The 22,030-nt window shown below is 40.2% G+C and overlaps 1 protein-coding gene across 3 annotated transcripts in view; it reads right to left on the bottom strand.

The window, feature by feature from the left end:
- Positions 1-22,030, bottom strand: part of LOC130927749 (pyruvate carboxylase, mitochondrial-like) — a 292,766-nt gene that overhangs the window by 226,353 nt on the left and 44,383 nt on the right. For all 3 annotated transcript variants that reach the window (XM_057853741.1, XM_057853743.1, XM_057853742.1), the window contains exon 10: positions 12,741-12,859. In XM_057853741.1, coding sequence (XP_057709724.1) covers positions 12,741-12,859 — 119 coding nt within the window. The remainder of the gene's footprint in view (positions 1-12,740; positions 12,860-22,030) is intronic.

Genomic DNA, 22,030 nt, shown 5'->3' with positions numbered 1-22,030 from the left:
ATTTCAATGAGAATAGCAAGAGAACAATTACAGGAGGGGAAAAAAATAAATGAACCCTCTGCCTTCGTAGACAAAGAGCAATTAAAACATTTTTTTACCAAAGATTTTAAGTCAGGTGTGTGCCCAATCACTGATGAGTGGTTTAAAGCTGCCCTGCCCACTATAAAACACACACCTGGTAAGAATTGTCTTGATGAGAAGCATTGACTTATATGCATCATGGCTTGTTTAAAAGAGCTGTCTGAAGATCTGCTATCAAGTTGTCTTGATTTGTACAGAGCTCGAAAAGCTCTGTACTTTAAAACCATCTCTAAAGGTCCGGATGTTCATCAATCAACAGTCAGAGAAGTTGTCTAAAAATGCAGAGAGTTTGGAACTGTTGCTTTTCTCCCAACAAGTGGCCGTCCACCAAAGATGATGCCGAGAGTTGAGCGCAGAATACTCAGAGAGGTAAAAAAGAACCCTAAAGTGTCTGCTAAACATTGACAGAAATCACTGGCACAGTCCAACATCTCTGTGCCCACATCAACTACTTGTAAAACTATGGTCAAGAAGGGTATTCATGGGAGGACTCCACGGAGAAAGCCACTGCTATCTTAAAAATTTTTTTTAAAAATTTTAAAAAACATGGTTGCTAATGTTCGCAAGAAGACACTTGGACACTCGACAGATGTTTTGGCAAAATATTTTGTGGACTGATAAAACCAAAGTTGAATTGTTTGGGAGTAACACACAATGTCATGTGTGGAGGAAAAATGAAACAGCTCACCAACATCAACACCTCATCCCAACAAGCATCATGATTTGGGGCTGTTTTGCTGCCTCAGGGCCTGGACAACTTACAATCATTAATGGAAGAATGAATTCAAATGTTTATCAGGATGTTTTGCAGGAAAATCTGAGGCCGTCTGTCAGACAATTGAAGCTAACAAGTGGATGGACGCTGCAACAAGACAATGACCCAAAACACAGAAATAAATCAACTTCAGAATGGTTTCAGAAAAACAAAATACACATTCTGGAGTGGCCAAGTCAAAGTCCAGACTTGAACCTCATTGAGATGCTGTGGCATGACCTAAACACGAGAAATCTGACTGAACTACAGCAGTCTTGTGAGAATTGGCCAAGACTAGCCCTGATCGATGTGCCATCTGCAGCTACAGGAAGCGTCTGGTTGAAGTTATTGCTGCCAAAAGGGGGGTGGCGGCGGGGGAACAAAACATTAAATGTGATGGTTCACTTACTTATTTTCCCCCCCTTCTGTCATTGTTTGCATACTATCCTCATTAAAATAATAAAACCTACAAATGTTTGGGTGTTTTTGGTTAAAGCACTTTTTTCATCTGTGTGATTTTGACAAAGCTCATAGTTCGCACTATTTACGTAAAATAAATGCCAACTGCACATTGTTTTTTTTTTTTTTTTTTTTTTTTTTTTTTGCTTTTAACCAACAATCGAGACGGTTTTATGTCCACATCTATAAAGAATTCAGGGATTGACGCATTTATTCACAAGAATTTTCTACGTAAAAAGCTCTTTGTGATCCAACTGTCCGCTTTGACAGCCTCGCCAACAATGCAGGCCCCCTATTTATCGGCCCCACGCCCCGTGTCCTGTTAATAAATTATGAAGTCTATGATTTCACAATAGTAACTATGAAGGAACTATTCACTATTCAAACTAGTAACTATTTTCTCCACTAGAGGGCACTAATGCTCTTTGGACAAATAATGCTTTCTGTTTTTTCTCTTTCTCTCACCAGAAAAAAAAAGTTCCTGCCCTCCCCTTCCCACCCCAAGAATATTTTTTTCGATCCGCCCCTGTATCTCGGCGACAATTTTTCACCCGCACAACTGCCAGCAGATGGTAGCGAAGCAACGCTATATCATTGCGCGATCGCGCTCGCCAGTCATAAACGGCTGGGTTTTATTAGCATTACAAATACTGCACGGACCAGTAAACACGGTAAATACCAAATTAAAAAGGCATAAATGCTCGCTAACGAAAACACGCCGTATGACACGACGACGGCCGCCGCAAACGCGGCGACAAGCATCTGTGCCATTATCATAAATAAGACGCGGGGGACAGCGTTAGAGCCTCTCATTCATCAGCCGCTCCTTAATCATGCGCCGCCGCAATTACAATCACAATCAATGAAAATTATTTTTATAGCTCGTCCGAGGAACGTGCAAAAAACGCAATACGGCTACGCTTATTGACGGACAATTCATACATAAAGGCTGATTTGCACCACAGACAAAGCAACGGGTTATTGATCAAACTAAATCAGACAAATCATCGTTTCAGTCTTGCGCATAGGCGGAGTTTGACTTTTGAGGCAGGGGGGGGCACAACATGTTGATGACCCCGAAACGCAGTGTCAGCAATAATATTTACTTACAAGAATATTTATAATAATAAGTTGAAAATGAGTGTTTTTTTTGTTGAGTGGAATTCTAATTCAGGCTGCTTAGGACACCTATTCGCCAAGATCGTCATCCATTGAATATGGTATGCCCGCCAGGGTCGTGCCAATGTAGTTACCCTAGTCAAAAATTGTATCCATATGGAGGTAGATTTGTGTTTTTTTTTATTCAATCAAAAAATGTTACTTCAATAAAAAAAAAAAAGTTGCTTCAATCAAAATATATATTTTCAACCAAAAAAAAGTCACTTTACTAAAAATTAATAAAAAAAGGAAAAAAATGTTTAAATTAGGGCTGTCAAAATTATCGCGTTAACGGGCGGTAATTAATTTTTTTAATCACGTTAAAATATTTGACGCAATTAACGCGCATGTCCCGCTCAGACAGATTTAAATGACAGTACAGTGAAATGCCCACTTGTTAATTGTGTTTTATGGAGTTTTGCCGCCCTCTGCTGCCGCTTGGGTGCAACTGATTTTATAGGCTTCAGTACCCATGAGCATTGTGTAAGAAATTATTGACATCAACAATGGCGGGCTACTAGTTTATTTTTTGATTGAAAATGTTACAAAATTTTATTAAAACGAAAACATTAAGAGGGGTTTTAATACAACATTTCTATAAATTGTGCTAACATTTATCTTTTAAGAACTACAAGTCTTTCTATCCATGGATCGCTTTAACAGAATGTTAATAATGTTAATGCCATCTGTTTGATTTATTGTTATAATAAACAAATACAGTCCTTATGTACCGTATGTTGAATGAATATATCCATCTTGTGTCTTATCTTTCCATTCCAACAATAATTTACAGAAAAATATGGCATATTTTATAGATGGTTTGAATTGCGATTAATTGCGATTAATTACGATTAATTAATTTTTAAGCTGTGATTAACTCAATTAAAATTTTTAATCGTTTGACAGCCCTAGTTTGAATGCAAAAATACATTTGGAACTCAAAAAAATGCATGTGAAAGCTATTTTTAAGTTTTTTTTTTTGGATTAATGTTGATTTGATTTTGGGCCACATTTTGGCTAGGACATTTTTGTCTTTATTATTCAATCAAAAAATAAGTTGCTTAAAAAAAAAAACATTTTCAAAAAGAAAAATCACTTCAATCAAAAAAAAAGAAGAAAAAAAATCAATCACTGAAAAAGTTTTAGAATGCAAAAAAATATTTGAGATTGAAAAATTTGTATATAAATTACGGCTGTCAAAATTATCGCGTTAATGGGCGGTAATTATTTTTTTAATTAATCACGTTAAAATATTTGACGCAATTAACGCACATGCCCCGTTCAAATAGATTTAAATGACAGTACAGTGTAATGGCCACTTGTTATTTGTGTTTTTTGTCTCCCTCTGCTGGCGCTTTGGTGCGACTGATTTTATGGGTTTAAGCATCATTAGAATTGTGTAATTATTGACATCAACGATGGCGAGCTACTAGTTTTTTTGGTTGAAAATTTTACAAATTTTATTAAAACGAAAACATTAAGAGGGGTTTTAATGCAAAATTTCTATAACTTGTGCTAACATTTACAATAATTTACAGAAAAATATGGCATATTTTATAGATGATTGATTACGATTAATTTTTAAGCGGTGATTAACTCGATTAGAAATTTTAATCGTTTCACAGCGCTAATTTAAACACTTAATTTTGTATCGAAAAAGTTTTCTTTCATTGAAGCAATCCTTTTTGTGCTTGGGCCTTATTATGGGTTGGACATTTGTGTCTAAATCATTTAATCCCCCCAAAAAGTTGCTTCAATAAAAAAATTTTTTTTTTTTTTTTAATCAAAGAAAAAAATCATTTGAAAAATAAAACTGCCCCCCCACTATTTTTTATTTATTTTGATTTTTTTATTATATGCAGAGCAAATGACCGTCTAAATCGGTAGTCACATGATCTGTTCGAAGTATAATTTTGACCCATTATAATTTTTGTTTTTTTTTTCCATTTTTGTTGCAGTTTTATTGCTTTACAACTTGTGTGTATATACAGTATATATAGCAAAGTCAATTACATGCAATGACACTTTTCGGCCACCAGGGGCCTTGGCCCCCCCCTTAAAATCCGCATATGGTCTTGCATCAGTTTTCTGCGTACGGCTATCGAGGGGCTACTAAGGGCAGCGTGAGACCGCGACGCCAGTTGGAAAACACATTCAATTATCAATGAGGGACATGAATAAGTAAGCTGAGAGGGAAATGGAGCAAAGAGCAGAGAGCGGGGCAGAGACAGGTTAAGAGGGAATGAGTAAGACGAGAAGGGACATGAAAGTGACATTGCTCGACTGCAAAATGGCCGCCGCTTGGACACGGACGGACGCTCGAATGCGGGGAGGAACCCAAAGCAAAAGAAGCTCGATGACAAGATTAGAACGTGTGAAAGCTATCTTCCTGATGCAGGCCTCAAGCGTTCTTCTGACTACTCATTGTTCTATTCCCGCAGTAGCCTGCGGTCACTCACCTCCGCTTTCTAATTCACCTCATGTCTCCTCCTCTTTTTTTTTTTTTCTTTCGTAAACGCATCCTGTCCCGTCTTCAACCTGATGCTAAGTCGCGGTTTTCTCATTTGAGACAAATGTAAAACAATGAGCATGTCTATGCACGCTCTGAGCCCTCATAGGATGGTATCTGAACCTCTAGGGATTTTTCACATTTCTGCATAAAATCATCAAATGTGATCTGATCTTTGTCAAAATCACACAGATGTGAAAACAGCGTCTGCTTTAACCAAAACCACCCAATCATTTATAGGTTTTCATATTTTAATGAGGAAAGCATGCAAACAATGACAGAAGGGGGAAAATAAGTAAGTGAACCCTCTGCCTAAGGCAGTGGTTCTTAACTGGGGTTTGATTGAACCCCAGGGGGTCGGTGAAAAATGCCTCATGGCAAAATCCATTTTGCCACATGGCAAAAAAAATGCCACATGGCAAAATCAAATTTGCCACATAGCAAAAAAATGGTACATGGCAAAAAAAAAAATGCCACATAGCAAAATCCATTTTGCCACACGGCAAAAAAAATGCCACATGGCAAAATCCATTTTGCGACATGACAAGAAAAAATGCCACATGGCAAAATCCATTTTGCCACGTAGCAAAAAAAAAAAAAAAGCCACATGGCAAAATCCATTTTGCCACATGCCAAAAAAATGCCACATGGCGAAATCCATTTTGCCACACGCCAAAAAAAAAAAAAAAAAAATGCCACATGGCTAAATCCATTTTGCCACGCGTAAAAAAAATGCCACAAAGCAAAATCCATTTTGCCACACGTAAAAAAAAAAAAATGCCACATCGCTAAATCCATTTTGCCACACGTAAAAAAAAAATGCCACAAAGCAAAATCCGTTTTGCCACACGGCAAAAAAAAAGCCACATAGTAAAATCCATTTTGCCACACGGCAAAACGATGCCACATGGCAAAATCCATTTTGCCACATGGCAAAAGAAAAATGCCACATGGCAAAATCCATTTTGCCACATGGTAAAAAAATATGCCACATGGCAAAATCCATTTTGCCACATGGCAAAAAAATGCCATATGGCAAAATCCATTTTGCCACACGGCAAAAAAAAAAAAAAAAAAAAATGCCACATTGCTAAATCCATTTTGCCACACGTAAAAAAAAAATGCCACAAAGCAAAATCCGTTTTGCCACACAGCAAAAAAAAAAAAATGCCACATAGTAAAATCCATTTTGCCACATGGCAAAATCCATTTTGCCATGTTCAGAAAGTGACCCCTAAATGACTCCAAAATCAACAGAGAGTGACCTGTAAATGCCCCGAAATGAACTTGTTTCCTGGCATCGGCTGCCACCGACGGCCATAGACGTCCGATCCATTTACACTGGGAGGGTACTGCCATCCCTCCCTGTTCAAACAAAATGGACATCTACTTGTGATAAACTTATTCCAATACACAGAAGTGTGAATGTTATGAGATTTTTCTGTTATCAATAACGCCATATCATTAAATCATTGATTATCGTGAGCCTTGTATCGCAAACCGTATCGTGACTCACCCAGAGGTTCCCACCCCTAAACTGCAATTTTTTACCTTTTGTAGCACGACGGGAAAACAAAAAAGGAAAAAAAACCTGACTGCGGCACTTGTCACTATGACGGATGGATGCGCGCTGACTTGATGTGAAAGCCATCAATAAAGCTTGTCAATACAAAGCACTTGAAGCCGATTCAAAGTTGACATTTAATCACTTCTAACTTTTGCACGCATGAACGGAATGATGATGATCATCAGCCCGTACACAATCCGGTTAAGTGGCCTACATACAGATTCGGGTCGGGGACGATAGGACGCCAGATTCATAGTGACGGTCGACGTGGCGATATAAAAACTGCATTTCTTCATTTTCTCACTCGTCATCTTTGATGAAGATGTTAATTTTCTCGCGTTCGGGCGACTCTTTCGCGGTCTCTTAAGATGCAGCGGAGCGAGTTGGTAGTTAATGAGAAGAAAATGCAACCGTCTATCCCTGAGGGGTCGCCGCGCGTTGCCACCGCCTGTCGACACAATGTGAATATGTAGTACAAACAGAGAGGACTTGTTTATGACAATTCAGCGGTGCACTTTGTACGCTCACATGCTAGGTTGAGTATCTGACTCGCCGCGGTAAGCGCGAGCCGCTCACGCGCTCTTGACATGAGAGCCATGCAAAGATTACTCACGGCTAAATTGAGGACAAAAGAGAAAAAATTGCTTTTTTTGCACATCTCAATGACTTTAAACATCAGCTGTTTTTCCAACGTAACTTGGGCAGATTACAATTTACACGAATGACATTACAGGGAAAAATTATTAAAAATCTGCCTATTATGTAATTAATTAACATTATCTACCATTACTGTGCTACACTGCTAGCCAAAAGTATTGGCACCCCTGCAATTCTGTCAGATAATGCTCAATTACAAATGCTTTGGTATTAATATCTTCATTTATTTTGCTTACAATGAAAAAACACAAAAGAGATTTTTTTTTTTTTTAATGAAATCATTATCATTTTACACAAAACTCCAAAAATTGGAACGACAAAAGTATTAGCACCCTTTGAAAAATCTTGTGACGCTACTCTAATTTGTGTAATTAACAGCACCTGTTACCTGTGGCACATAACAGGTGGTGGCAATAACTAAATCGCACTTGCAGCCAGTTAACTCATTTGCTACCAAAAACGCGTAAATACGTTCTATTTTAAACCGTTTCAGTGTCCCAAAAACGTATTTACATGTCTTTTATGTTTTTTTACGTTCTCTAGATTCTGATGCAACTTCGCTCCCAAGCACAATGCTGAAAATCCATTTTAAAGCAATAAGACTGGCCACTGGAGGGCAGTAGCGCATTTGGTAAGACCCGCAACTCGATTCAACGGCACGAACGGCCGGGCCGCACAAATGGACGTCGGGGACGTTAGGTGACGAACGACCAAGTGCGACAACCGAGCAGGACGACCGGGACCACCAGTGCAGCGGACGATGCCGTTGAGTCCGTGCTGCTCGCCAAACAGAGCCTGCGCCGCCATGCTCGGCCACTCGTGTCCTCCGCGACCCTCCAGTGTCCTGCGATTCAGTACACGGCCAAACCAGTTCCCCCCCAGGAACACAACATGCCCTACACAAGTTTCCCAGGCGAACTCCGCCAAGAGGCAGTGGTCACCATAAAAGAAAAACTCAAAAAAATCTTGAGGAGACAGGTGGCGAGATAGCCGCAGCTACAACAGCGTCATCTCTCAGTTCAATAGTTTAGTTATGTGTAAATAAATTGTTACTTTGCTATCAAAAGCTCTGTCTTGTTGTTTATGTTATTTTGTAGATTTAGGACATTATTCAGATGTTTGCGGAAAAAAAAAAAAAAAAAGTCAAAGTTAAGTTTGAAATGTATGCTTTCACAAAAAGCTCAATTTCTCTGTTTTTTCATCAGAAATTGGAAAATTACTCAAACTATTTTCTAATGCTGATTTCTAAAGAAAGGAAAAAGATATGAACTAATTTTTTCCTGCTAAAAGAAGAGAGTCTAATCTTTTGTTTGGTGGGTTTCATGTCTCCATAGTAATAGAACAGAATTTTCTGTGAGCCTTGCAAAATCAGTCAAAATCTAGTCAAACGGCCGGGAGCGAAGGGAGTTGCACCGGTGAAAATGGCTGGGAGTGAATGAGTTAATAGGGTACACAATAATAAAGTGTCTTTGGATGCAGAAAAAGAATTTGGCAAAGTGAATTTTTCTCTTCAAAATACTGAGAAAAATTTTGCTTCGGAGAACCATTTATCCACTGGATAACAACGTTTTCAACACCCCTAAAGCGACAGTCAACTGGGTTTTTTCACAAAGCTGAACCCAGCTGCTCCCGGTTAAGACACAAAAATTTAGTTTGAGCTAATATGTTTGATGATGCATTCGTTATTTAGGTTAGAAGCATAGTTAGCCGTATTTTGTGGAAATATGTGTTTGAATGATTTGTTAGTAGCACTGAAAGAGAAAAAAAACATTTTATTGCGTTTAGGCTAACGGACTTTTAAGTTAGCCAATTGTTCTTATGTTGTACTTAGATCCTCATTTATTTGTTTTTTATATATTTAGAGGCTCAACTCAGTATTTATTTTTATTTGAAAATGCATTTCTACATAGTTTGAAGAAACAGGAATTTTATTTTGTATTTGCATTCAATGCTTCAAATCAAATTTTGTTGCTTCGAGAATTCATTCAATTAGAGTGGCGTTGTCATGGTTTGTTTTGAAAGTGTGCGTTTTGTTTTTTTTTGTTTTTTTTATAAAAAAAAAAATATATATATATATATATATATTTGGGTGGATACATTGCCCTCTAGTGGCAACCGTGAATATGACATAACTCACCTAACATGGCTGAATCCAGCTGCTCCCTGTTAAACCAACATAAGCTAAGTTTACTGTATGTTTGAGCTAATATGTTTGTTTATGCATCCGTTATTTTAGTTCAGAAGTATATTTAGCAGTTTTTCTGGGAATATGTGTTTGAATGATTTGTGGAGATCTTTATTTTAAAAAAAATAATAATAATAATTATTATGATTAATCGATTAACTCGAGTAATTTGATGCGGAAAAAAGGTTTGAATCAAATTTAGCTGCCCCTTTGACGCTGAGGTGGCAAAATCCACAATCCTCGTTGCCCGGACAGTCGACCCGGTAAATTGCTTTCACATATAAGGGCTACCCGTTTAAATCCTGGGATTTAAACATGTTCAGGTGTATGTGAAAGGGGCATGAGAAACGGCGCGATCGGCCTGATTTCCGATCACATGATCAGGTCGGGACATCTCTAGTTAATACATTGTCGTCATAGTGAGTGATCCAAAGTCTTCTCTAACAGAGTGATTCAAGTCGTCTGGTGAAAATTCTGCTAGTTTTAATAACGCAATATCAGTTTTTTTTCCAATATCGTTTAGCCCTAATAGATTAATCGATTACCTAAATAATCGACAGCTGCAGACCTAATCACGTGTCTTAGATGAGTCATTGCAAACCCCTCACAGTTAGACTGGACGTCTACCAGAGGCAAACTCACAGCAGTGGGATAAAAAAAGCCGCATGATTGGATGTCTATTATCACCTTCAATGGCACTAAAAAAAGGACCAAATCATTGTAAATGGGGAAAAAACAACAGTGATCGAAGAGGGAGGACAGGACAGACTAAGGTATGACATCGAGTGAACACCTGACGAAAGGTCTCAAAAGCAGATGGGTTTGAAGATGTTCTTGTCTCTGGAAGCTTGATCTAGAAGAGAAAGTGGCAGCAGAACTCGACACGGGCGCGCATCCGCCAAGCCCGCTGTGAGGATGCCAGGGAAACTGGCAGATGTAATCTCCAGCAAATACAGCGTGGCTTTGTTGATCAAACACTGACTGAAGGGGCTTTCAAGGAGGACGTCGGGGCTCACAGGCCCACCTGCAGTCCGGGCGGGGGACTTTTTTGGTTGCCAACTTGAAGGGGTTGAACTGAGGTGTGAAGCAGGATCCAGGAGGCTTTTAACTTTTTAGTATGAAAACCACGAAAATATCACACTTAACATCGCCCATAAGCATTCATTAATGCCCATGACAGTGTCATGTCATAATTATGACAGTCTTACAGTGGTATGAAAAGGTATCTGAACAATTTGGAATTTCTCACATTTCTGCATAAAATCACCATCAAATGTGGTCGTTGTCAAAATCACACAGATGAAAAAACAGTGTCTGCTTAGATTAAAACCACCCAAACATTTATAGGTTTTCATTTTTTAATGAAGATAGTATGCAAATAATGACAGAGGTGGGAAAAATAAGTCAGTGAACCATCACATTTAATATTTTGTGGCCCCCCCCTTTGGCAGCAATAACTTCAACCAGACGTTTCCTGTAGCTGCAGATCAGTCTGGCACATCGTTCAGGACTAATCTTGGCCCATTCTTCTCGACAAAACTGCTGTAGTTCAGTCAGATTCCTGGGATGTCTGGCATGAATTGCTGTCTTTTGGTCTTGCCACAGCATCTCAATGGGGTTCAAGTCTAAAATTTGACTTGGCCACTCCAGAACGTGTATTCTGAAGTTGGTTTACTTCTGTTTTTCTTTGGATCATTGACTTGTTGCGGCCTCAGGTTTTCCAGCAAAACATCTTGATAAACTTTTAAATTCATTCTTCCATTAATGATTGCAAGTTGTCCAGGCCCTGAGGCAGCAAAACAGCCCCAAATCATGATGCTCCCTCCACCATGCTTCACGGTGGAGTTAAGGTGTTGATGTTGGTGAGCTGTTCCATTTTCCTCCAGACATCATGTTGTGTGTTACTCCCAAACAATTTAACTTTGGTTTCGTCAGTCCACAAAATATTTTCCCTCAACTTCTGTGGAGTGTCCAAGTGCCTTTTTGCGAACATTAAATAAGCAAAAATGTTGTTGTTTTTTCGCCCATGGAGTCCTTCCATGAACACCCTTCTTGGCCATAGTTTTACATATAGCTGATGTGTGCATAGAGATATTGGACTGTGCCAGTGATTTCTGCAAGTCTAGTCTGCAAGTCTGCTAACTCCAGGGTTCTTTTTTACCTCTCGGAGTATTCTGCGCTGAAGTCTTGGCGTCATCTTTGGTGGACGGCCACTCCTTGGGAGAGAAGCAACAGTGCCAAACTCTCTCCATTTGTAGACAACTTCTCTAACTGTCGATTGATGAACATCCAGACTTTTAGAGATGGTTTTGTATCCTTTCCCAGCTTTATACAAATCAACAATCGTTGAGCGCAGGTCTTCAGACTGCTCTTTTGACCGAGCTATGATGCACATCAGACAATGCTTCTCATCAAGACAATTCTTACCAGGTGTGTGTTTTATAGTGGGCAGGGCAGCTTTAAACCCCTCATTAGTGATTGGGCACACATCTGATTTAAAATGTCGGGTAAAAATTGGTTTCAATTGCTCTTTAAGTCTTCTGAGACAGAGGGTTCACTTACTTATTGTTTGCATGCTATCCTAATTAACATATGAAAACAAATATATGTTTGGGTGGTTTTAGTTAAAGCAGAAACTGTTTTTACATCTATGTGATTTTGACAAAGATCAGATCAAATTTAATGGTGATTTTCTGCAGAAATGTGAGAAATTCCAAAAGGTTCAGACACTTTTTCATACCTCTGTACGACGCCACTCTCAAATAAAGTGTTACCAAATAACCCCTCAAAATGGGGGGAAAAAAATTAGCATCTTATAGTCCTAGAATTACAGTATTTGTTTTGCACTTGAATCGTGCTGCAACGATTAATCGATTAACTCGAGTAATTCGATTAGAAAGCTTCGAAACAAATTTTGCTGATTGGAGAATTCGTTTAATTAGAGTGGCGTTGTCATGGCTTGTCGTGAAAGTGTTTGCATTTAGTTTTATTGATTTGGCTGAATACACTGCCCACTAGTGACAACAGTGAATATGACATTACTCATTTAGCATAGCCGAATCCAACTACTCCCTGTTAAGAACAACAAAATTAAGTTTTTGTTTGAGCTAATGTTTTTATACATTCATAATTTAGTTTATAGGTATATTTAAACCCCTATGAAGAGCCTAATTAGCATTTTCATCCAAAATACCAAAACTACAGTGGCTTGGTCTCATCTCCAATATCATCAGTTTAGCCGAACAATTAGCGGTGTAGGGGTTCACCCTAAGCCCAGACGGCATGCTAAGAAAAAGACATCCAATTATAAAGCAATTAATATGACCCTATTGACTTGAAAAGGCTTTTTTTTTTTCAAAGCACTACTCACTCTGTGATTTCCTCGGTGACTGTGTGCTCCACCTGAAGCCGGGAGTTGACTTCAATGAAGTAGTGCTTGCCGTGTTTGTCCACCAAGAACTCCACGGTCCCCGCGTTCTCGTAGCCCACCTGGGGGGGAAGGAAAACGTTTCATTTTTCATTTATTTTGGCATGCAGATATTGTTTAAGCAAGCGCTAAATGTTACTTTTTTTTTTTTTTTTACACATTTTCAAGGCTATTCGAGAGAGATGTGACAATGTATCACGATATTTTGTAGCCCAAAATGTTATCGATATGCTAATGCCAAGAATCCATATATTGGTTTAAAAAGGTGTCGACGTTTTCCACGAGACCATTAGAGTAGCATCTATGTTAGTTAAAAATGTATCTAGTCCTACAATTTTTGACCAAGTCTCATAATTTGGGCATTCCGGCATGGTGAGGAGCATAAAAGTTGGGAAAAATTGATGGTTCCCCGAAAATTTGCCAAAAACTAATGATAATGATAATAAACAGTTATTCTATTCTATGATAAGTTGCGATTGTATATAGAATTGATTAATTATCTATTTACATATTATTTATGATTGATTCTGCCTGTTTCCTCAAGTATTAAGTTTCTGATGTTAAATTGAGTGATTTATTAGCTGTTGAAAACTTGCAGCAAATTAAAAAAAAAAAAAAAAGTTGCTAGTTTGGTCAAAAATCTCATATATGTTAAATATTGCTATTGATCCTGAATATATAGGTGATTGTCTCTGCACTTGGTGATTTTTGTGCATCTAGTGTAAAATCTGAGACTTTTATAGCCATTTTAAGTTGTGTTATATTTATCTAGAACATAATTAATCGGGATTTTATAAGAGAACGACTTTGTATTTTTTGATGCCGCAGCTCATGGAGACTCGTATATGGTGAAGGGAATCGGTACCGTTCTCACACACGCCATATAATTGTTTGCATTAGTCTAACACATTCATCTAACTATAGTTTAGGCAGACTTCACTCCGGGCACTTGAACACAGTAAAGTGAATCACCTTATCGGCGCTCATGAGGGGGAAAAGGAAAAATGGTAACGTTTCTTGTAGGCACCATCTAACTGTTTGCATTACTCGAACACACGTTATATAATTAATCAGGGAATAGTATCATTTCTCATATTTACTGTAGGACTACACTAATCTAACACACCTAATGTAAAATAAATAGCACATCATAGTTTAAAGAAGCAGAATAGATACACAACGCCATCTTATCACAGAAGCCCAACGTGTGCGTCACGAGCAAGATTGACGCACCAACTCTGGCAATCAGTTCTCCCGACAACGAACAAGGACAAAGACCAGCGCGCTTTGTCCTAAAACAAGTCACGCCAGCCCGGATAACAAAGTTGATAGCAGGCGCTTGGGACGTCAAGACCAGCGTCGGTCGCTGTGGCAACCACATCCCATCCACGCACGAACCTAAACTGCCCAAAGCAGGCCACAGAGGGAAGGTCCCAAAAGCAATGCCCGGACACACCTTCGGCCCGGCCTCATACACCACGGACTTAAAAAAACACTGGACACTGAGATAAGACAGATTTTTGCTGCTCAGACATATTTTCTGTGTAGCCTTGCTTTGGATTCAGCATTGGTCCCTCCGTCGTCTGTTTTTGCCTTGTTTTTGACCATTGTCGACGAATAAATTGTCAACCTGGTTTCGGTGAGTCTTCAAACTTTTGAAACATGGAGTCTTTACAAAGGGTTAAAATAAGAAGAGAACACGCAGAGTTTTGCATTTAAAATGACTATCCTGCCTAAATAAGGACATATGGCCACCCTAATAAGTCGTCCGCGTGCGAAGTGATCGCACGGCTGATCTGATCTAAGACTTTGGCGTAAATTCATACGGACAACGTGCAGCTATATCCCCGGGCGCTCATACCGAGCGCTTGTTTACTGCCGGCTAACGCCGAATATTCAGGCTGGCACTTTTGAGAGGCGCTCACAGCATTATATTTCTTCGGCGCGGTCGCCATTTTCTGCCGCCGCTGCACATTGTCTCATTTCCAGAGCCGACCTGAATCTTGTGAGCGCAGCAGTATCGCCGACACCTTTTTTTTTTCCCTTTCCTTTCCCAGAGATATGCAATTAGGTTACATGCATCTGCTCACGCTTCCCAACGCATTCTCTCATCGTTCCCCGCGAGGACGCACAGGCGAGGGATCCTCGCAGCATAACAATCCCTCCAGTCTTTGAACTCCAAGGACGGAGACGAGTGCACTTGCGATTCCTCCGTCTAGTTTAGTAGTCAGCCGCATAAAACGGTATGCTTTTTTTTTTTTCTCAAACTGAGTCGAGAATATGAGTGGAAAACTTTTGCGCGGTCACGAAAAGGCTGTTAATGTCAATACGGATGCTATTGCTATTGCTGCTGTGAATTGGAATGAGTTAATCACGAGTAGACGTCCAATCCGTTTGAAGTGGGAGGGATGGCAGCGAATGAACGAATGTGGCCGTCAAGAGCCCGCTGTAGGTCCCGTGATGACATTTTAGGGTTTTTGGAGACTTCTTTTAGCATCTCTCGGTCTGCTCTTGAGGTGAACTTGCTTGGACGGCCGGACCTGGGCATGTTGGCAGTTGCTATCTGGGTTTTTGAGGGAAATAAAAGACCCAGATAGCGTTATTCAGTTGTTGTTTTTTTTAATGGGATTTCTGAGCCTGAACCGCTTAACAGATTGGCACCGTTCAAGTATCGACAGGTACAGAAATTTTGCGCGATGCAGGGAATTTTTCAAACAGCTCCGAAAAATTTTGCCTTACGCCGCAAATGGCAATCTTCCACAAAAAAAAAATAAATAAATAATAATAATCAATTTTCAAAATGGACCTTGTCCTACTATTTTTGACCAAATTACATAATTTAGGTATCTAAAAATTCCGGGACGGTGAGGGGAATAAAAGTTATATACAGAATGTGAATAAAATGTACGGTTCTCCGGAAATTTGCCAAAAATTTGCCCATTCATTTTTAATGGGAAATGTCCCATTCACTTTCAATGGGATTTCCAATAGAATTTACATTCACGCAGGGAATTTTTCAAACGGCTCCGAAAAATTTTGCATTACCCCGCAAACGGCAATTTTCCACAAAAAAAAAAAAAAAAACCTAGTCCAACAATTTTTGACCAAATTACATAATTTAGGTATCTAAAAATTCCGGAACGGTGAGGGGCATAAAAGTTACAGTGGGAAGAAGTATTTGATACACTGCCAATGGGAAAACCCATTGGCAGTGTATCAAATACTTGTTCTCTCCACTGTATATACAGAATGTGAATGAAATTTACAGTTCCCCGGAAATTTGTCAAAACCTTGCCCATTCATTTTAATGGGAAATGTCCCATTCACTTTCAATGGGATTTCCAATAGAATTTACATTGCATTGTTGCCATTGACGGCCATGTATGTCAAATCTATTGATGCGAATGTACTTGGATTCCATTGACGCATCTGTGAGTCGATGCCACTGACGGCCATGGACGTCCAAATTTTTTCCAATACATTTTCAATGGGTAAAAAAAAAAAATTAACCAAGAATAAAGACTTTTATTTTACGTCCATATCTATGAAGAATCCGGGGATTTAAGCTTTTATTCACAAGAATTTTCAACAAAAAAGCTCTGTTTACGCCAAGCGGCCGCTAGCCTCATTCACTAACAGAGTAGCATTGTACTTCGACATATTTACGTAAAATAAATGCGAACTGCACGGTTTCTTTGCTTTAAACCAAGTATCAAGACCATTTTACGTCCATATCGATGAAGAATTCGGGGATTTAAGCAGTTATTCACAAGAACTTTCGCCAGAAAAGCTCTGTTTACATCAGGCGGCCGCTAGCCTCATTCGCTAAGAGAGTAGCATTGTACTTCGACATATTTACGTAAAATAAACACTAACTGCATGGTTTCTTTGCTTTTAACCAAAAATCAAGACTGTTTTACGTCCATATCTATGAAGAATTCGGGGATTTAAGCATTTATTCACAAGAATTTTCAACAAAAAAAGCTCCGTTTACATCAGGAGGCCACTTTCACATGACTGTACACGGCCTTAACCTGAAAATTCTATCCATTTCATTCTATCCCATTTAATCTTCCATACGTTTAAGGGTCACATTATGTATATGTTGATTTCAAACATTTATTTTTGGAGTCAAATGCTTTAATTTTACACACACAAAAAAATTTTTGTAACCGTCGACTAATACAAATACATTTTGAGATGACTAAAATCTGACTAAGACGAATCAGTTATCGTCTGAAAGACTAAGATGAAAATTAAAAGGGCCAACAAAAACACTATATTTCCCATTGTGTATTTTAGTAATACCAACAGACCATTTAAATGATCATTTCGAGCTTCAACCGTCTTCTTTCAAGCATCGCTCCCTTGCCATCTGTTCGCGTGCGACCTCTTAGCCACATTCGCAGCTCTTTTTAATTAGATTTCATGCAGAGTTAGCAGTGAGGAAACCATTACCGTTCTTTTTTGGACCCACGGGCCCGCAATCATGAAGGTGGGGCTTCAAATGGATTTGACGTCTATCATCGTCAATGGCGCCCAATGAGTTGGGTGGGTGGGGGTTTTCAACAACAAAAAGCGTTGATGTAAGCACGCTGTGCAAATATTACTCGGAATATGAATCTATAAATAAAAACAGCAGCAATTGCTAAGCACTGTCAGATGTGACAAAATATGCAAATCGAGTGTATATGCGCATAAATTTACCTGAGGAAAGTATCGCGCAAAATACAAACTGGGGGAAAAAATGCGACTTCAATAACGAGTGAAAAAATTTTATAAACAAGTTACTTTTTGCTGTTAAAGGGAACTTCGGACTTGTCGGCTCGGATCTGCCTCAATTGTTCTCTTTTGGGAAAATATGTGATTAGAAACGCATAAAATACTGCCATTGTTTAAAAATCTATCATATTTAGTATTTGTTTTACGCACGCAATGCATGCTGGGGTTGATGACGCAACTCCTGGGAGAATAGCTGTGTGCTCTGTTTTGTGACAGAGCTGTGGGATGAGTACCCAACATCGTACCTTCATCCAATTCCAGCTCATCAGCAGTGTCTTTAAACCGATCTTAGGCGGCTTGCTGAGACATTGATTTGCTGCTATTTGACAGTTTGTATATCCCTTTGTTACTAATTGCATCTTTGCCTTGTTTTTTCCATTTGTCTGCCTCTCAATGCCATGGATCCTTGTTGTGTCACCCTTTTACGCAATTCCCTATGTTATTGTTGTCTGCTTGCTGTCTGAAGTGAGCCACATTTTTCTTTCTTTTTTTTTTAAACCTGTCCTGTTCAGCTGTTTGACATGGAGAATAGAAGTCTAAGTGTACGGATGGTCTGAACGGTTTTAATGTTTCACATTGAGAGTATGACATACTCCCATTGTGATCATTAACACATACCTCATTTATTATGACCTAGCAGCGAACAGGAAGGGGTTATAGGGAACAGAAGAAACATAAGAAAAGAAAGAAACAACAACAAGAAATACATTGAACACCTCCACTAACTACTAATATGTTGGTGCTATCGTCAGCTAGATGTATTTCCAGTTGACACCATGTGGGGGGCCTGTTGACCAAGAAGGGCAGGGGGTTGGGGGAGTCTATAAGCTAAGTGATTAATCAGCTCTGTAGAAATCAGTAATCGTGTGAATCCCTTGTGAGTGTAAGCCCGTCAGCAACCGACCCTACGCCGCCCCATCGCCATTCCCGGCACCAATCCCCCACCCGAGCGTGCCCAATAACATCCAGCCGCGCGTGAGCCGCCCCAAACACGCAACAGCCACGCAAACGAGTGGAGATGCCGCGCAGGCGCCAACCCAGGGCCGCGGCCCCCACCCAGCCAGCCCGGGGAGAGAGGGCAGTTTAGGGCCAGCGCAGCCCATCCCTCCTCCAGCAACCCAGCAAAGGAGCCATCGTCACACCCCTGGGATCCAGGGTGACCCCTTGGGCCACCCGCGCCCCCATCAACCAGCTTTCAGGGATGGGAAGAGGGAACTCACTGCCAAACCCATGTCCACCCCCACCCCCGTCCGCCCACCCGGCCCATGAACCACAGCCGCAGCCCACCGAAGCCCAGGGCAGGTTCCATCGCCGGAGCAGGCAACACCCAGCCAATACACCGGCGTCCAGACAGCGACCCGCGACGAAGCGCAGGGCGGATACCCAGGTAGAGAGGCGAGGGGAAGGCGGAAGCAGGAGAACGCCGAGTAGCCTCCACGGGGCAACTCGAGATCAGAGCCCCGACCTCCCCTCACTCCCGCGGCCGGCAGCCCAGGCAGAGGGGAGACAACACCCCAGAACCGATGCAACAGAGAGAAAGTGTGGGACCCACCTACCACCCTATTACTGTGGCTGCCAGGTCCCCGGCTGGCAGCCATTACCCAGCACCGTGATGGGATAGTGTGGGGAGGGTAGTGCAATGTATGCATTAACACTAGAAGTCCCAGAGAATTCTGGTACTCCTACTAAACCCAAACAATGGCCGATATAGCCTCTCCCCGGAGAACCCAGAGGAGGCAAAAATGACCCAAGTGCTTTTGAATTGGCAAGTCTGTCGGACAGACAACAGCCGTTCATATGGAAATGCAACAACTAGACATACATCAATTTCAGACACAATAATCCATAATCCATGCCCCTGATTTAGTCCTTCTTTACTATACACACAATTCCTTAAATTGCAGTTCTAAAACGCTTTTTTTTTTCTTCTTCAAAAGAATGTACACATTTGGGCCATTTTTATGTGTGTCATTATGTGTGGAGTATAGGAGAAGTGAATTTAAAAAAATGTGTAAAAAGTGTCAAACTTCATAAATAAATGTAATTAAATAAATGTAGCTTGACTTGAACTGACGCAAACTATCACGAGTCACGGAGGAAAGGCCAAATCGGCCATTGCTAGGGAATATTAGAAGTGTTTGTCATGGGAAAGCCCAAGTCGGCCTCTGCTGGGTTTTCTAGTGTTAAAATAGGAGAGAATTTGTTTCCCTTTCAGGTTTTTTTTCCCTATTGTTGCGTTACGTGTGGAAAACACAGCACAAATGAAACTTTCTGACGACACCCCTTCCACCTTCCGTGACGGCGCGTCACTTCCTTTGACCCATCCAGGGATTTCTCTTTTGCGCCGTCCGGGACTCTCGTTAGGACCTACGTTCAGACCTGTTCGGGAGTGTTCGGACCTTTTGTTACGTGCGCCGTTCGAACCTTTTGTTATGTGTTCGGATTTGTTAGGACCTGAACGAAATAGTATCTCTTCTAGTACTTACTATTTAACTGTTCATATAACTCTAACCCACCCAATATAAAATAAATAGCATTTATATCATAGTTTAAGAAAAATAAGTAGAATATATTTTATATTTTGAACAGTTGGACTTCGAATGATTAAAACTGGCAACCTTCCGACCACGGAACCCCAAAGCGCACGTCATGCAGCTGACTGAGCAAGATTGACGCTGACAACCAATTGATAGGCAAGACATCAACAAGCCCACGTCTGCACCACCAAATCCTGCAATCAGCTCTTCCAGAACAAATGGCGGGACATCTTGTCTTGCCAAAAGGAAGATCTGATACGAAGGAACTCGCAACCGAGAAGTGAACACTCAGCGCTTACATGCTGCTGAGGAAAGCAAAATCCTCAACTCTCGTTGCCCTGACAACAGTAAAGCCTGAAACTCTCCCGCACAACTCACAACAAAGAATAATCCGAAACAACGACCCAACACACCCTTCTTCCAGACCACAGACCACCTCACCAGAGCCTTTAAAAGACAATGTTTAGCTAATCGTTGTCATTTTTCTCGGGAACTTTTTGTTGACTTGTAATATGGTGACCCTGGATTCAGTTTGCCTCCTCGCCTGGGTCTCTCTGCTGTTTTGCCTTGCTGTTTGATCAATGTCGACCAGAATAAATTGTCAAACTCATACTAACATTTATCTTTTAGTCTTTCTGTCCTTGATTCCCATTAAGTAAAATTAACCCTCCCAGTCAAAATGGATTGGACGTATATGGCAGTCAATGCCAATTTAGGAATGCTAACTAACCCTTTCAACTACTCGTATGAGGGAATTTATCAGCCTCTCGCTCTCTGCTAGCACTTCAGCCTCAAAAACCATTCGCAATACTTGGATGTCAAAAATTCTAATTCAAGGAGCCCTCTCCACAATTTTTTTTTTTTTTTGAAAGAGCCCAAACCACCACATCATTTCAGCTTGCTGCCGTGGTGAAATGTTGAGTGGACTCATTTAGCATCAAGAGGCCAGGGAAGAACGCGTGGTTTAAAAGCACTCCTTTACATGCACATTTGACCGCACCACCGAAGAAGAAATAGAACGGCAGTTCAATCGAGCCAGGCATTTTTAAAGGGTACCACGGACAAAAAGACATGTAGTTTTTAAAAGATAAATGTTAGTAAGAGTTATAATAATTTGATAATAAAACCCCTTTTAAAGCTTTCGTTTTAATAAAATTTGTAAAATTTTAGGTCAAAAAAATAAACTAATAGCTTGCAGAAGGTGATGTCACCTGGGCTCCCTACCATATTTCCACAGTGTCACTCTATGTAAGGTAGTGATTTAAATACACCAGAAGGTGTCAATGGCAAGTTTTAAATTATTTAAAAATCAAGCCAACGAGTGCGTTTTGTCCCTCGACTGACGCCGTAGTTTCCGGGATCATTGTACCTTACGTTCATTTGAATGTGGGGACATTTGGAGGACACGTCCGATTAATATCTGGTCATTTCCTGTTGATTTGGGGACATTCATTTTTTTTGCCATTGAAAATGAATGGGAAATTTGGACTTCCATGGCCGTCAATGGACTCCAAGTATATTGGCATCAATAGATTCGACGAACATTGCCGTCAATGGCATCAATGCAATGTAAATTCCATTGGAAATTCCATTGCAAGTGAATGGGAAATTTTTCCATTAAAAATGAATAGGAAAGTTTTTGGCAAATTTCCGGGGAACCGTCTATTTTTCCCAAATCCTGTATACAACTTTTATGGCCCTCACCATCTTGGAATGCCCAATTTATGAGATTTGGTCAAAAATTGTAGGACCAAATACATTTTAAACTCCCCCAAAAAATCTGCGTTTACGGGTGCACGGGGGCATTTGAAAAATTCCAGGTGTCACACGAAAATTCCCTAGGCGCCAAGGTCTTAAATGTGCACCCTGTATATCAATAAAAATTTGACATTGGATGAAAAATATCCCAATTCC

The sequence above is a fragment of the Corythoichthys intestinalis genome, chromosome 13 (genome assembly GCF_030265065.1).
Source record: "Corythoichthys intestinalis isolate RoL2023-P3 chromosome 13, ASM3026506v1, whole genome shotgun sequence".
NCBI lineage: Eukaryota > Metazoa > Chordata > Actinopteri > Syngnathiformes > Syngnathidae > Corythoichthys > Corythoichthys intestinalis.
The sequence above is the reverse complement of the archived record's forward strand: the minus strand, read 5'-3'. Positions and strand labels throughout refer to the sequence as shown.